This window comes from Mus pahari, chromosome 19, assembly GCF_900095145.1.
Source record: "Mus pahari chromosome 19, PAHARI_EIJ_v1.1, whole genome shotgun sequence".
Classification (NCBI taxonomy): domain Eukaryota; kingdom Metazoa; phylum Chordata; class Mammalia; order Rodentia; family Muridae; genus Mus; species Mus pahari.
This window is the reverse complement of record NC_034608.1, coordinates 34,174,495-34,191,418: the sequence shown is the minus strand read 5'-3', so window position 1 is coordinate 34,191,418 and position 16,924 is coordinate 34,174,495. Positions and strand designations below refer to the sequence as shown.

The 16,924-nt window shown below is 43.3% G+C and overlaps 1 protein-coding gene across 2 annotated transcripts in view; it reads left to right on the top strand.

The window, feature by feature from the left end:
* The window catches only part of Csmd1 (CUB and Sushi multiple domains 1), a 1,532,231-nt gene that overhangs the window by 1,491,694 nt on the left and 23,613 nt on the right, over nucleotides 1-16,924 (top strand). For both annotated transcript variants that reach the window (XM_021218735.2, XM_029532138.1), the window contains 10 exons: nucleotides 364-537; nucleotides 1,572-1,745; nucleotides 3,686-3,874; nucleotides 6,218-6,391; nucleotides 7,396-7,578; nucleotides 11,007-11,183; nucleotides 11,747-11,926; nucleotides 13,807-13,980; nucleotides 14,554-14,727; nucleotides 16,394-16,467. In XM_021218735.2, the coding sequence (XP_021074394.1) occupies nucleotides 364-537; nucleotides 1,572-1,745; nucleotides 3,686-3,874; nucleotides 6,218-6,391; nucleotides 7,396-7,578; nucleotides 11,007-11,183; nucleotides 11,747-11,926; nucleotides 13,807-13,980; nucleotides 14,554-14,727; nucleotides 16,394-16,467 (1,673 nt within the window). The remainder of the gene's footprint in view (nucleotides 1-363; nucleotides 538-1,571; nucleotides 1,746-3,685; nucleotides 3,875-6,217; nucleotides 6,392-7,395; nucleotides 7,579-11,006; nucleotides 11,184-11,746; nucleotides 11,927-13,806; nucleotides 13,981-14,553; nucleotides 14,728-16,393; nucleotides 16,468-16,924) is intronic.

Sequence of the window (16,924 nt, the reverse complement as noted above, 5' to 3'; positions counted from 1 at the left end):
CTCCTCCTCCTCCGCTGGGCTGCCAGTAAATTAGGAAACCCAAAACCCTTTCTTTCAATTTTTATTCAAAAAGATAGATCACATGCCATGCCAGTAAGAAACTAATAATCTGGGAACTAAAAATTGGGGGAGTAGCTATAAATAATTTTATATAAGAAATAAGGCATCCTTAAATTGTTGAGAAAACATATGAGCATGTAGAAAAGAAGAATATAGACTAAAAGCACATATGTTCATGGGGAAATTTCCAGTCAGTTGTGCATCCATCTCTGTGACTGACTTGACAGTGAATTGTGAATACCATGGGCTCATGCTGGTGCATTCCCTCATGAGTTTTCCACTGTTTCTTGTGTCTATCCTCAGCGGGTCATTGTGGCTCTCCAGACCCCATTGTGAACGGTCATATCAGTGGCGATGGCTTCAGCTACAGAGACACAGTGGTCTACCAATGCAACCCTGGGTTCCGGCTCGTGGGCACCTCTGTGAGGATTTGCCTGCAGGACCACAAGTGGTCGGGGCAGACCCCCGTTTGCGTCCGTGAGTAGAGTTTGTGAAACTGCCCTGAAGACGACTTTTCCTCATTTTCCTGTGTAGTTCAGTCATCAATCAAACAGGTTTCCCCTTCTGAGTCAATGGGAGAAGTGGCCTTTCCCTCTCATTGTCCTGTCAGAGTAGAAGCCTGCCATGCTACCTTTCCCTATTCAGCATCTTCTATACTGTTCCCCTAGATGCTAGCCCTCCATAAAATCTCTCTTCAATTCAGTAAAAGACATTTTATGACTGATGTCATTTGCTCACACATAGGATGAGAAAGAGTGCTAGATTAGAGCAGGGTGCAGTCACTCACTCCTTGTCATATACTGTCTGATAGTTGGGGTTTTATGCAAAATACAGAGTTTCACAAGCTGCTTCTTCATGTACATGCTGGGCCTATAAATATCTCAAAACCCACGGCTTCCAAGGTGAACACTGCATCTTTACAGAGGTCTCCATTCTCAGTGCAAGCTTCCTGTCAAGCCACATCCCCATACAGTCTTCCATCCCTCGGGAATCATGCATAGGTGCTGACGTCTCTCAAGAATAGCAGTGCTGTCTCCCATAGTGCTCTGGAGCTGCCAAATCAGGCAGCTTAGAAGAAAGACCATACTGACAAGACTCATGAGGAGGAAAACGACCATTTGTGGGGCCATAGCATGTCCCTTTGAGAGCATCTGTGACAGGCCCTGCCTGGCACTGTATGGTTGCTTCATGGACCCTGACAACTGGCATAGTTCATCATACCTCATAAGGTCACATGATAGGGATCTCTGAAAAGGAGAACTTTAGCGAGTCCTGAGGTGAAGGAAACAGAATCTCTTGGTGGAAGTCACTTCCCACCATTATGACAAAAGGCTATAAGTCCACATAGCATTCCACCTCCCAGCTCTTCCAAACTTGAGCAGCACCCTTGATGTCTCTAGGAAACCCCTCCATGCATTCCCTTTCCATGACTGCCAGTTTGCTCCCAGTGGCTCCAGGCAGGAGCCGTGCTCTATTTCATGTGGGCAGTGATATCGACCTTGTTCCCACAGCCATCACATGTGGACACCCTGGAAACCCTGCCCATGGCCTCACCAACGGCACCGAGTTCAACCTGAACGACCTTGTAAATTTTACCTGCCATACGGGCTACCTGCTGCAGGGTGCCTCCCGAGCCCAGTGTCGGAGCAACGGCCAGTGGAGCAGCCCCTTGCCCATCTGTCGAGGTAGGAGAGGTGTGGGGAGGGAATATTTTACCCGAAGGTATAGGCAAAGTGAAAGGCTTACACACACACACAACACACACAACACACACACACACTCGCATGTACACACTTGCATGCGACCTGAACCATACCAGAGGCTACATTTTAAAGTCAGCACATTGCTCACAAAGTGTTCTACAGAACACATGATTCCAGATCGTTGTACATCAGCATAGGTCAGACTAAGGGCGTGTCCTGTATAGCACAAGCCCTGAAGACTCTCCTAAGTCAGCCCAGGGTATGACAAGGGGTGCCCTACGGATCCTTTGTCTGCTCAGGGCATAGGGAGGTGGTGCTTTCTTGTTCAGGGGGCCATTTATTTCATATTGATTTGGGCTTGCCCTACCAAGCACTGGCCTGGGGTACATGTTTGTTCCAGGTTTTGCGAAAATATTTTAACAAAAGATTTAAGGTTCATTTGATTGCCCATGGTTAGGTCAGCCCTGACAGATAAAAGTTCGGTTGACAATTTGGTTATAGAAACAGTATACAGTGGGGCTTCACAAAATAACCTCCTCAGATCTATAAACATCTATTTAGCTCAAGGAAACCAAAGCTTTCATTCATAAATTCATGGGTTTCATGAAATTCAGAGAGTTGTTCCCCTGTGCTGAAGGGAGCTTGATAAACCCCATCTCTACTGGGCTTCCCGCCACCCCCGGGCCCAACAAAGGAATCAAAGGCACCTAACACAGCCACAGGTTTGCCTTCAGCTTTCAGAACTTATGGTGGATTCTGTGCAAAGCTCTTTGCTGAGCCAGAACTGTCTAGAGAGGGTATTCCATGGCAGCTGTCCCATTCATTGGTGTGATAGGGGAAGTGTGAGGTAATCAGGCCATTTTCTATTCTGCACCTGAGGATGCCTGCTGCTAATTCCTCCCATGGTGCCCATGGGCCTTTGAACTAATGGAGGTCATTCGGTATAACCAGAGCATGTCCTGCTGAAACTGCCTTCCCCTCTCCTCCTGAGGCAAAAGGGTTCCCATCAGAGGCGGCCCAACCTACATTTCCATGAGGCCTTGATGGAAAAAAAAAACTACCATCTTTACTGCATCCAAGATATATTGACAGCAGCATTCCTTTAGGGGCAACCATTAATATGTGCAGGTGGATGTGGCCGAATAACCAGTGTGTCCTCAGATCTCAAACCCTGTACTTGAACAAAAATATTCAAACCAGCACCAGCCATTCCATTTTCTCCTTTTTAGAATGTAAGAGCTTAATGAGAGGAATAATTTACAATTTATGTGTAAGAAGCCTATTTTTAGGAAATAGTAGATTGGTACCATAACTTCAAAATGACAGTGGTAGCCAATCTGACGCTTGACATGTCTATAACAAAGTATATAAGTACAGTCCATAGGGGAACCAGGAGTTCACGAGGAGGCTCCCAGATCAACTTCTCCCTTTATGACCTGTTTAAATTCATTTAGAATTTACTTTCTTTTAGATTTTGGCCTAAAATTTTCTCATTTGTTTGTAACTTTTGGCTTTGTTTCTTTTTTAAATTTATTACATACTCATTGTACAGGGCACTGCTTCTATAAGGACATTTCCCCATATCTCTATAGTAGATGTTGAACACATTTCTTCATGCCCCAGCCTTTGAGCTCCACCCTCTCTTAATTCCTTTTGTCCTGTGGACAGTCTCATACATGTTTTCCTGCCCTATATGAATTACTTGTTTTTATGTGCCTGTATGGAATCTAGGGACTACACATGAGAGGAGACAGATGCTTAACCTTCTGAGACTCATTTAATTTGTTTAATATGGCTATCAACCATCGCCCCCCACCCCACCCCACCCCACCCCACCCCACCCCACACAAGCTACATAGCTTTATTCTTCACTGTGACTGGGGGAAATAGAAGCTTTATATATGATATATTTCATTTTCTAGTGGTGAACTGTTCCGATCCCGGATTTGTGGAAAATGCAGTTCGCCATGGGCAACAGAACTTCCCAGAGAGTTTCGAGTACGGGACAAGTGTGATGTACCACTGCAAGAAGGGGTTCTACCTGCTGGGGTCTTCTGCCCTGACCTGCACGGCAAATGGCTTGTGGGACCGCTCCTTACCCAAGTGTCTGGGTGAGTGAGGCTTCTCCTGTGCTGCTTGGCCCGGAGTCACGGGAAGCACCAGCAACAGAAACGTTATTTCCACATAGTCAAGTAAACACTAAGTCTTAGCCCCTTCTCCTTCTCCTATCACGGTTTCTGCCAATCCTTATGATGGATCTGCCAGAAAAACACCACATCTAACTTAAATGAGTTCGAGATGGGAGGTAAGGAACCCTTACCACTACTCTGTGTGACCACCAGTCTGCCTGCTTTAGCAGCAACACAGGCTTACTCTTTACCTTCCATTACAGTAGCCATAAACTTAGTGTCTTTGTGGCCCAGTCTTACTCTCTGCAGTTCCAGGTTCAGAAATATCAGCCTAGGCTCCGAAGGTCTCACTCAGCATCCATGACTGGAAAGGGGGATTGCCAGAGAAAATAGACCTGGATGCCCTGGCCCTTCTACTGAGACCAGTAATGGCCACAAGTCATAGATAGCATTAGACAAACCTCACATGAGCACAGATGAAGATCTAAAAGACCACCAAGGCCCCAAAGAAATGGTTGTTTCTTTATATTAGAAGATGAACAAGGATGCCCCTATACTGTGAGGTGGTTTATTTTATTTTATTTTATTACCTTGGAAACAAAACAAAAATCAGAGAGTTCTGTAGCGTGAAAATTTAATCTGTACATTTAAGAAGTATCACTGTCTTTGAGCTGAAGCCAGGAGGAAGGAAAGCAATCCTTAAAATGAAAAGTGCCACCTTGGTAATTCACAGGAAAGGGGTGGCACTGGCAATAGCTTCCACACTACAGAATGCCCTGTACCCCTTTCTGTTGAGGTGGGTAAGTACAGGAAAATTTCATGTGTGGCTACTTAAAGGGAGTTTCCCTCTCAAGCCCTATGCAGAAGCAGCCTTCAATTTGTGTGCAGAGAAAGAGACTGAATATGCAGGTCTCTTCCAGTCAGCCTGTCTGAAGCTGGCTTTCCTCAGCTCCACACTGGAGCATTTTCCAGGGTACTTAGCTGTCTTTGCTCCTTCCCTTTTTACACTATTCTCTCCTGCTCCTGGGAGATTCCCATCAGCCTTTGTACAGATGCTACTGTGCTTTAATCTACAGACTCAGGGATTTAACCAACTCTGGTCCCTTGACTGGCTGGCCCCACACCTCATTGTTCCATTTGTTGCCCTTAACAACAGGAATGTGGGAAGGAGGCCTCAGAGGAGAACTTCCCATGCTCTATGGAGGTTTAGCCTCATCTTTGTGCTGCTATTGTTTTATGTCTTGGATTGTTTTCCTTTTGTTCTCTTATTTCACCCAGAACTGGTCATTTACCCAACACTCACTTTTGGGTCTAATTGGCTTCCTTTTAGGACTCCATATGAATCATAGGTATGCACTGAATGGATGTTAGTGCCACAGTGATAATGAGGGCTAATGTGACCCAGGGGAGGGCTCTGCCTTCCAGCTCTACATCCTCCTGTCTGGTCCACATGACTCCTGAGTTGCGAGTGCTCTTGAGAAGTTAGTCTTGGATATTGACTAAGTACCTGGCAGCTTCCATTTAGCGACTCATTCACATGAAGTATTGCACTGTATCTGTCCCTAGCTGTACTTGGTAATTCACTGGGAGGAAATGGAGGTAGAGTTTTCAGTACTCAGTCCTCTATTCATCTGGGTCCTAGAACTTCTCTTTTTGAAGGATGTTTACAATAGACTGTGAACTTGGACTGACATGGTTTTAAGGATGTGAATGAAAAGCTCAGATGACATTTTAGACCATGTTGGAGGTGATTCAGGTTTTTGTTGTTGTTGTTATTTTTACTTACAGATTTTAGATCACATTCTACTATAAGAATCCTCACTAGACTTGTTTTCCTTGACAGATGAGCTTAATTGAGTAAATTTAATATAATCTTGTCTCCTAGCAGAGTGTATGATTATCGTGTTAACAGATAAAGTAATGGAAACAGTCTTGATGGATTCATATGGCTTTTCGCTTGAAAACAAAACAACAACAATAACAAAAACCAATCTCACCCTTCTCACATGGAATACAGTTAGAGCCAGATAGATGAAGTCGAGCAGCTGCTTTCCTCCTCGAAGACTGACATGTAAATTCCAACTTTAAACAAAGCTCTCCACATAAAGAAAACAAACAAACAAACAAACAAACAAACAAAACATCACCAGAACCTTTCCTTTCTTCAGTAACTGAATACAGGAGGTACCATCTGGAAACAGCCAGTTCATACCTATAGAGGACAGAGTTGAGTCCAGTTCCTTAACGGGCAAGGCTTGGGTGTTCTGAATGGATGCCTTACTATGTAAAACACATATTCTCATTTATTCTAATCTTTATCTCCAGCTATATCATGTGGGCATCCGGGGGTCCCTGCTAATGCTGTCCTGACTGGAGAATTGTTTACATATGGAGCCACAGTTCAGTACTCCTGCAAAGGGGGCCAGATCCTCACAGGCAACAGTACAAGAGTCTGCCAAGAAGACAGTCACTGGAGTGGATCCCTTCCCCATTGTTCAGGTGAGGAACCCTGTGCTCAGAATATTGGACAACTACACACAAGATTGAAATGATTCAAAAGACACTACTGATAGAGATAATCACCATCAACTCTAGCCCCCACCACAGTGGTCACCAGCACTGACATCCTCACCTCACCCTTTATCCATTATCCCATAGATCAACATCATCTTCACCATCATCCCTGGTCCCCATTACATAGACCACCACTATCCCCATCTTCAGCACCATTAGTGCCTCACGGGTCCATATCACATACAGCATCACCCTCATCATGATTACTGGTCCCTACCACCTAGATCACAATCATTCCATCTCCACCACGTTCACTAAGCCACACCACAGAGGTCTGTATCATCTTCTTCAGCATCTCTGCCATTATCCCTGGTTCCTGCCATATGAATAAGCAGCAGTACCCGCCCCATCCTTACATCTCTTACTGTTTCCTTTTGCAGGGATTTCTGGTTGCCATGCTGGAACCCTTGCTTGCCTTGGTTCAATGTACTATAGGTGTCCACTCTTATTTTCCACATTTTTCACCTTCAGTATCAGTAGTCACTTTCATTCCTTTTATGATATTAATTTTTCTGTGGGTGGTCTTTAAGGAAAATGTAGTGCTTAGTAACTCTAGATGTAGCTGTGAAGAGTACACACCTTGATGTCCCTGCGTCTCTGGTACTGCTGAATCTCATTTCCCTATGGCTGTCCACATCACTGTCCTGAGATGCTGCTGTGATCATATCTCGATATTTCACTTCTCCCCAAAGAATCCCGTTTCCTCGTTAGCCCTATTTTTATTTGAATGACAGAGAAGCAATGCCTTAAGTTTCTTCCATGTTAGGAAGTATGATCAAGAAACCTTTTTGTTTTCCTGATGCCACAGTGCTACGGAAGCATCTCCCATGCTGATGGCATATTTAAGAAACCTTTGGTAGATTTTGAAGCTTTACACGAAACAACTCCGTTTAAACAATCGGGCAATCCCTGTGTTTTGTTCTCTGCAGGAAATAGTCCTGGATTTTGTGGTGATCCAGGGACCCCAGCACATGGGTCTCGTCTTGGGGATGAGTTTAAGACAAAGAGTCTTTTACGCTTCTCCTGTGAGATGGGCCACCAGCTGCGGGGCTCTGCAGAGCGCACATGCCTGGTGAATGGATCCTGGTCAGGAGTACAGCCTGTGTGTGAGGGTGAGTCATTCAACTATCCCTGCAACCCATGACCTCCCAAGTCTTCACACCACTCGCTCATCCTAAATGGCTGGAACCAGTCTGAGGGATCTCTCAAAGCTTTTACTACGTATACATTTGAACCCTTCTTCCAAAAGTTCTAAGAGCATCGGCAAAAGTTACGAGCGAACCCTAGAGATGCCCAGACTGTTCTAAGACCCTATCACACAAGTTCTTATCATTTGAATGTTTAGCGTACAAAAGTGGGTTTCTAATCCAATGCTAGGCTGTGACTGAGGCCTTGTTGTATGGATTCTGGAGGTAAAGGAAGGTAGCTGAGACGCCACGAGGAGAAGCAAGTCAACCAGACAGGAACTCTATTGGCTGGGAGTACTTCAGTTCCCACCGGTTCCACTCTACACAGAAGCTACAAAGCCATCTAGGGGTCTAATCTGGGTGGCATTTTGGAATGAATACATCTGACTTTAGTAGGAGGTAGAGCTGGTCCAACTGTCAACAGTGGATGCCATGAGTCATTTATAGTACCAGGCCAGTCTGCAAAGTCTGCCTTAGGCAGCAATTAACAGATGTGTTTGATAATGATGTACTCAAACTTCAGAAAACAGCATCAGAATATAGGCAAATACCCCTTTAACTAGCAGATATCCCTTTAACTAGCAGCTATCTCTTTAACTAGCAGCTATCTCTTTAACTAGCAGATATCCACTTAAGCCAACATCTCAAGTTTGGGGTCTCAAAAGGTTATCCTGGTGTACTTTTTGGTGTGAATAAATTTTTTCTCTATAATTTGGAAAACTTGAAAAACTCTTATATTATCCCCACTGGGGACTGAATCTCCACAAGTGTTAAGCAAGGCTCCAGGCACGAGTTCCCTAGTGAAGATTATTTCTAACCTGATGTAATTGGCTCTTCTCAGTCTACTAAAAACCTTACATCCCCATGGGAAATGGGAATGAATTTTAAAGGAACTCACAAGTCATGAAAGAAAAAAAAGAAAATCTTTTAAGATATTCATAAAGACCAAACAACTTATATAACTTTGATATTTTAACATTACATACCTATAGATTTCTATTATATTATCTTAGCTTTGGCTGGTAATTGGTCTTTTAAGCACACTATCATTAGCAAATGCTTCCAAGGTCCTCACTCAGAAAATTGCTTCACAATAATTATGTCACGTGACTTAAGTTGCATTGAGCCAATCTTTATCGCTTTTTCACAATTTTGATAGAATCTAAAGTTAACTAAAGCAATGAAAATCTGGTATTAATGGAAGTAACATGAACTAGAAGCTGTCTTGTCATTACCACTAATAGCCAGAACATGAAACCTTCCACATATTATAGCAACTGGGAGGGTCTTATATAATCTCCTTTAACAGTTGATTACATTATGTGTAGAGTTTGAATACATTGTCTGGATAAATTAACTAAGCAAAAAAATAAAATAAAATAAAATAAAATAAAATAAAATAAAATAAAATAAAAAGACAAAGTTCAGTACACTGCAGCTGCCATCTGTCTAATACATCCTAGGTGGGCTCTGCTGATAGTAAGCAAGAAAATGTTCATAATTAGTTAAGTTACATCTTGCTGTAAATTAAGTAAGACAAAATTGCATTTTAGCAAAACAAGTCACATGAACAAGCTCTGAAGCAGAAGATGCATTTTCAACTTTAAACAAAGAATAAAACTTGGAAACATAGAATATGGTCAAGTCTTACCTTATAATTTACAAAATATCTTTTTATTTTCTTAACTACAGATATTACCTATTTCCTTTAGTATCACAGCCACTTCTGTCCTTTTATTAATATCACTCCAAAAACATAGGCTGACACTGCCTTCTATCTGCATCCCACTGGTATGACAGGCAATGGATGCATTTCTTACTGTTAAATAGAAACGAAAGAAAAAATCTGATTGTAAGTCTTACTTTATAAAATATAATATTTTAAAGAAAAATGTCTCAATGTTAAGACAGTGTCATTATGATAGAAACTTATTAATATATATTTGCTTACAAGATAAACTCTTATCAATTAATTGATGTATTTGGTCCTGCATAGGTGACTTGGAAAGTTATATACACAGATTATTTTAGCTAATATGATCATGTAGAAATGGCATTTTCAGCCTTTGTTGATTTTTGTAGGTTCTGGTTTAGACTACGTATGATCACTTTTGAGAGAGAGAGAGAGAGAGAGAGAGAGAGAGAGAAGGAAAGAGGGAGAGATGGAGAAAGGGGGAGGGGGAGGGGGAGGGGAAGAGAGAGAGAGAGAGAAAGAGACTTCCTATCAATACAACTACATAGTAGCTATGACTTTCCAGATACTAAACAAATGTATATTGAATGATTATTGATTAGTTATGACTGACATGGGCACTGATATGAGTGCTTTGTATTTGTTTTACAAAAAAAGAATCAACTCAACTCTAGCTTATGTATATATTCTACATGAAGTAAGAATTGACAGCTTTCTTCCATAGTCTATGAGAAACGCATCTTTCTTTGTTCCCAGGACAAGCTTTAAAAGTGGAACAACTAAATACGCAAGAATATTTTCAAATGTGATGACCACTTTCAGAGAGTTTCATGCTGTAGTCTCCTTATTACTGCCCAGTAGTCGTCTCATGACTTACTGTCTTCTCTGGCAGTTTGTTGTAACAGGGTTGGGGTTAAAAAAAAAAAACAATTATTCTGATAAATGTCTCAAATAAATATGACGAAATCTTAAACGCTGAAGCCATCATTATGGTCTGACCCAGGAGACGGCTATGCTTCTGTTGTGTGCTGCCTAAGGTGCACACAGTGAATGAGAGTCCTGCCAGTTGCACTGAGCATCATTAACTGAAGTCTCAGTGCCTATAGGGGACATTAAGATACTTGTGAGAGCAACGCAAAATGAAGGCACATGTCAATCAATTCTTCATCTGTGGGTTGATTTCATAACACATGGGAGACAACATTCCAATAGGTATAGTCATCTACATTTCTGAGATATTCTCTACATCCCAAGTGAACTCTCCTGGGGACATAACATATGGCTTTATTTTTTTTTTCCAGATTTCCCACAAATAAAGAATGCTATGAAGGAAGATGTGCTTGAACTTTTAATACTGTATAATACTTTTAAAGTTCATGATAATTCTACCTTGCTTAAAAATATGTTCAAGCTTAGAGTAGCAAAGCTTTGGGTTCTCGATGTTTTACATCGTAATTTGATCAGAAAGATGTGCAGGTATAGTTTTAAGTTTTGTGACTAATCACAAATAAATCTGAGGGTCAGGTAAGACAATTTCTGAATTGACCCCATACACACATTCCCACATTCTTGTAAGGAACCCACATCTCACTGGCACCCCCGAATTAAGCTTCCACCCTGGCTTACTGCCTTGTGGGCTTCTGTCTTTGCTTCCTGACAGCCGTGTCCTGTGGAAACCCAGGCACCCCGACCAACGGGATGATCCTCAGCAGTGATGGAATTCTCTTCTCCAGCTCTGTCATCTATGCCTGCTGGGAAGGCTACAAGACCTCGGGGCTCATGACTCGGCACTGCACGGCCAATGGGACATGGACAGGCACAGCTCCTGACTGCACAAGTCAGTACCGGCCCAGTTGGAGGCAGGGGTGGAGGGGCAGGAGCTGGAAGCCCACCAGTTGAGGGAGACAGTAGAATTTTCAAATCTATTAAATCTTTTAAAAAAATCACCTAGGATAAAGTATAACATAGGTTTGATGTGATGCCCTGTTTTTTAGATGCCTTAAGATTTAACTTTACACAATCTTTAACTTACATCTTAACTTACACAATGAAAGTATGGACAGTTAGGCTATGTAATGAAGGAAGAACCATAGAGAGAGGTAAAGCTCCTCTGACTCTAGACCACCCAGTTTAAAAAGAAATAAGCTACTTTGTTCTTGTCCATAGCTATAGGTGTATCCTGATCAGGCACGGCCAGGGGTGACAACCTTACTGCCGCCTATTAATAGAGCAGCAATTAACAATTCCAAACACAACCACTTGGCAGCAGCTCTGTGGAATCTGTGCCCTGTGGCTGGTCACCTCTCAGTTCTGCCCTGTATCCCAGAAGAGCGCTCACAGTTTGGTTCCTGTCACGGTAATTTGCATCTCTCTGCTTCTTTCCTGTCATCTACCTCTTAGTCATCAGCTGTGGGGATCCTGGCACACTGCCCAATGGCATCCAGTTCGGGACAGACTTCACTTTCAACAAGACCGTGAGCTTCCAGTGCAACCCCGGCTACCTGATGGAGCCCCCAACATCACCCACCATCCGCTGCACCAAAGATGGCACATGGAATCAGAGCCGGCCCCTCTGCAAAGGTGTGTGTGTGTCCCACCATTTGTTAGGCATTGTGGACAGGTTTAGAAGTCTTTACAGGATTGTGCCAGATTGACTTTGTGCTTACAAAGCTGTTTCAGCAGCCAGGAATCCTAGGAATTCTTCTCAACCCATTTGTCAATATCCACTCATTTAATTTTCCTGAGTCATTGCTAAAAGTTTTATAGATGGGAAACTGAGTCATTGGCAGCTACAGTGTCCTCTCGTTCATGCTATTGGGTCGCCTTTGTTCTTCCTGACCTGAATGTTTCATACTCTCTTTATTTCACCAGTGACTCAGCATCAGGTTTGCTTTGTAACGGGCACCAACGAATGTGTAGTGACATGCTCTAGTGGATTAGACACTCCAGGTCAAAGGTTCACAGTGAAAATTGCTGATACCACACTCCAGCTGCTTCTCCTGACTGGGTCCCTTTAAGGAACACCTGTCATACTCATGAGCAGAGCCAGGATCCTTCTTGATATCCCCCATTTCCCACTCCAACTCTGGCCTTTGCTTCACTACTGGAGCACTATTCTCTGTTGAGTCAAAGTGTTGATCCTATTTCTACTGAGAACTTTCCCAGGATGGTCCCGGTACACAAACACACGTTCCCCCATCAGCCCTGACAAGTTCTCAAAAAGCATTTACTGAGCAAATGACTAAATACGCAGAAGGCTGAGGGTCTGTACTAGGGCCCACGTCTACCTGCTCAGCGTGTGCACTAAGTGCCCTGTGTCCCATGTGAGCTTCCTCCATGAGCTGACACGGGTGAGCATAAACACTCGCAAGTGTGTCCTCCATCTCTGCCTTCTGCCACGCACGGTGCCCTTGATTGCCACACCAGGAAGCTCTCATCATCAGAGTGGGTATTCACATTCTGCTTGGGGAATGTCCCCATTTTATTGTAATCTCTGGAGTATGGGTGGGGCTATAAGCCATCACCACAAAATAACCCAGCATTCCTGCGTTGTCTGTGCTTTATCCCAGGAAGTGAATACTGAGCTCGGAAACTATAATAAAACTCTGAGAAGAGTCATTCCACAGAAGTGTGTTTAACCATTTATGAATTCGCTTTTTAAATATTATTCACCATGTCTGGTGAGATGGATCAATGCCTAAGAGAGTACCTTGCCCTTGGAGAAGAGCCAGGTTTGGTTTCTAGCACACACGGTGGGGGCATACAATCTTCTGTGACTCCAACTCCAGAGGATCCAACACCTCTGGTCTCCTCAGACACCGGCACTCACATGCGCACAAAATGCATGCAATTGAAAAAGTCTTTAGAAAATTACTATTTATAAATGCATGAACAACTTTGGGTAAATTATATGAAAATATGGATGTCAGAAGAAAGTCTTCCTATCTGAAACATAAATTTGAAGGCTTTAACTAATGTCGCATGACCAAGTACACCTTAGATTTGTTCTTAATATCAAGAATAAAATGGCAAGGTAAGGAATGTGTATGAGCAGCGCAGAGGATTTGATCCCTTCTCATCCCACCCTGCTTTGTATTTTTACTTCATTGTTACCCTTACACATCTGGTCTGAGATAAGGAAGAAATAACTGGAGAGCAACTCTCATGTTGTTAACAATGGTAACCGTCATTATTTCTGTTTTCAAAGGCATTAGTGGTCAGGAGGAAGCCATGACAGGAGGCACAGTGGTAGACGTAGTGGAGGGGATGTGGCAGGGGCTGTGGTGGTGTGATCTATGGCAAGATCCAGGATGAGTGCTACTGCACAAGCTGTGGTCAGAGCTGTGTTAAGAGCCACAGTAATCAATGTGGTGGAGGGGGAGGTAGCGTGTGGCAGGAGACATATACACAGCCCTGCTGTCATGCCCACTGATGTGTGACCTGTCTGTTCTTGCCAACAGCTGTCCTGTGCAACCAGCCTCCCCCAGTGCCACATGGGAAGGTGGAGGGGTCAGACTTCCGATGGGGTGCCAGCATAAGCTACAGCTGTGTGGACGGCTACCAACTCTCGAACTCAGCCATCCTGTCCTGTGAAGGGCGTGGAGTGTGGAAAGGAGAAGTCCCTCAGTGCTTACGTAAGTCCCCTGGAGGTACCTGTCGTGTGATCCCGGACACTCAAAGAGGCACTCCCAGTCCGAGCCTCACAATGATGTGTGACTGTGATCACACTGTGTGAACTCTGAGACCTGAGCATGTGTGGCCAAGGCAGGAGCTGGTATGAGTCTGGGGTAGTCCAGAGATTCACCAGAGTTAATACAATTTAACATGGAAGAGATATTTGCTCAGATCCTGCCCAGCCACCTAAGTCAGAGGTTTATAAAAGCAAAGAGTACAAGGTTACAATTTGTTTTTGTAAGCAGAAGGTCAGATGGTGCAAAGCTTATTTACAGAAGCAGAACAGGGCAGTAAAAAAAAATTAACCCTTCATATCCCTTAGTAGTTGGAGGTCTCGTTTTTGCTTGATAGTGCTCTTAAGCATAGAGATTTTAAACTTTTAAATGTAAAGTTTGCCGTCAACATCATGCTATCCCAGTGCCTTTTCTTTAGGAGTGTGCAAAATCTGAAGACTCCATAAGATCTAAATAGGTTTAATAGGCTAGTCTGGTCCAGATGTGCTGAGTACTGATACGGCCCGTTTACTTCCCCAGCTGTGTTCTGTGGTGATCCTGGCACTCCGGCAGAGGGACGGCTCAGTGGGAAGAGCTTCACTTTTAAGTCCGAGGTCTTCATCCAATGCAAACCCCCGTTCGTGTTAGTGGGGTCCTCTAGGAGAACCTGCCAGGCCGATGGAATGTGGAGTGGCATCCAGCCCACTTGTATAGGTAATGTACCGGCAAGGCTGTGGGTACAGGGGAGGCTGCCGGAGGAGGAGATGTGTTACTACAGAGGCTCATCTGTAGGTGTCAGAGATGGTGTCCTTGTGAGTGTTCCACTCTGAGGGGGAAGGCTTCAGCAATGGAAGTGTTACAGCTCTGAGGGGGAAGGTCTCCCCGGTGGAAGTGTTAGAACTCTGAAGGATAAGGCATTTTGGCAGTCAGAAGCCAGGAATACCATACAACAAACCTCACACAAAAGGTTTATTGGGAAAGACACAAGAGGGTGGCTGCCTCTGCTCCAGCAAGAATCGACCTTGAACTGAGCAGGAGACAGGCTTATGTAAGTTTTTATTTTGTGTGTATAGGGAGGAGCTTTTCAGTGTGGGAACTTCCAGGATAGGAACGGATGAGATTTCAAGGCAAGCCCAGGGATTTGGGGCTCAGGGAGGTGGGTTTGGGGACTGAATGATTGGTGTGTTTGGGGCCTCAAGGATTAGTAGAATTTCAGGCTCTGGGATTAGTGGGGTTTAAGGTTCAGGGATTGGTGGGTTTGAGGAATCAGGGATTGGTGGGGTGTGGTAGGTTTTCAAACTGGGAAGCGGCCTCGGGCCTTTACCTGACAGTCCTGTGCAAGGACCTGGTCGATGTGACCATTATCAGTACAGCTAAATGAAGTTCAACCTCCTTCAAGCCGTGTAAACCGAGGCAGAAGCCCACTGATGTCCTGATGGGCCCTGTCCCACCTGAGCATCTGGAACCAGCTTAGCTTACAGCTGACACTTGGGAAAGAGCATTCTGAATGTCATAGTTATTGTCACCTCCTAGCAAACACCCCCATCAGCAAGGAGGCAACTCTTATTGTGAGTTAATACTGGCCACCCACTTTTAATGAGATTCTTGTACAAACTTACAGTAGTTAATAGCTTAAGCCTGGGAATTTTTTCTAGGAAATCATATTGTTTATACCTAAAACTAAAGATAGCATTAGAAATAATTTCCATAAAACACTTTTACTCTAAGTCTGGGAATATTTTGTGCCATTTGGCTTTAAGTGCTTCATGGCAGAGAGCTTCATATTAATGTCTTCCATCCCCAGACTTCTCAGTAGATCTAGGAGGAAAAAAAATTTAAGAGCACCTGTGTTATTCTGAATAAGTAACTAGGCTCTGCAACAATGTAGCCACTTCTCACTTCTCTGTTTCTGTCTCGTAAATTTGGAAAACACCCCTGATGGACTGTCAGAAGCTTCCACTAGAATAATATGTTTCTCAATTTTAAAACTTAAGAAAAAATCTATCCAAAAAAAAAAGGACTAACATGGAAGACCAATTGGGAAGGGACCAAAGTAAAACTGTACAAGCCAAAGATCAGAGTAGAAAAAAGAAAGATTAGAGAGATTTGAATATTCAGATCAAGTGTCTGTCCTCAGAGGGACTTACACCAGGGAGTAGGGAAGAAAGGCCAATTCTCAAATTAGTGCAAATATGCAGATTAGATGTGAATATGCAAATCTACTTAAAAAGTTTTTTAAAAATCCAAAATGCCCAAGGAGATAAAGGCAGTCACTTACTTTAACAATTCATCTAAAATATATGCATCTTGAAAACATTTGCTACATTTTTAAGGTCTTTCAATAAAGGTGTTACAATTTATCTTTAATCTTCAATTGCAGATCCAGCACACACAGCCTGCCCAGACCCTGGCACTCCCCACTTTGGAATTCAGAACAGCTCTAAAGGATACGAGGTACTTAATTTCCTTTTCTGTCCTAGATTCTTGGGACCTAGCTGATAGGGACCATATGTGTACAGTGCTATATCCCTTAGCTTTTTCACAGGAAATTCGTTTATCCAAGACTTCTACACATAAGTCTGTGAACATATTTGTTAACCTTGGGCCAATGGCTATACTAATTTTCACTGGGAAGCACACATTACTCAGCACCTTTGGTTTAGTGACAAAAAGGAAAATCATTAATTCAGGTAACTTGCTAACAACAGACACACACACACACACACACACACACACACACAAAACTACATTTGAGGACTAGATAGAGCTAGAAAATGACACACATTTTCAGAAAGAAAAGTCAAACCAGAAGAAATTTATCCCAGTCCCACGCCAAGTTTCGTCATGATATCCAGTCTGTGTGTGATTGTGTAAAGTACCTTGATCATGATATCCAGTCTGTGTGTGATTG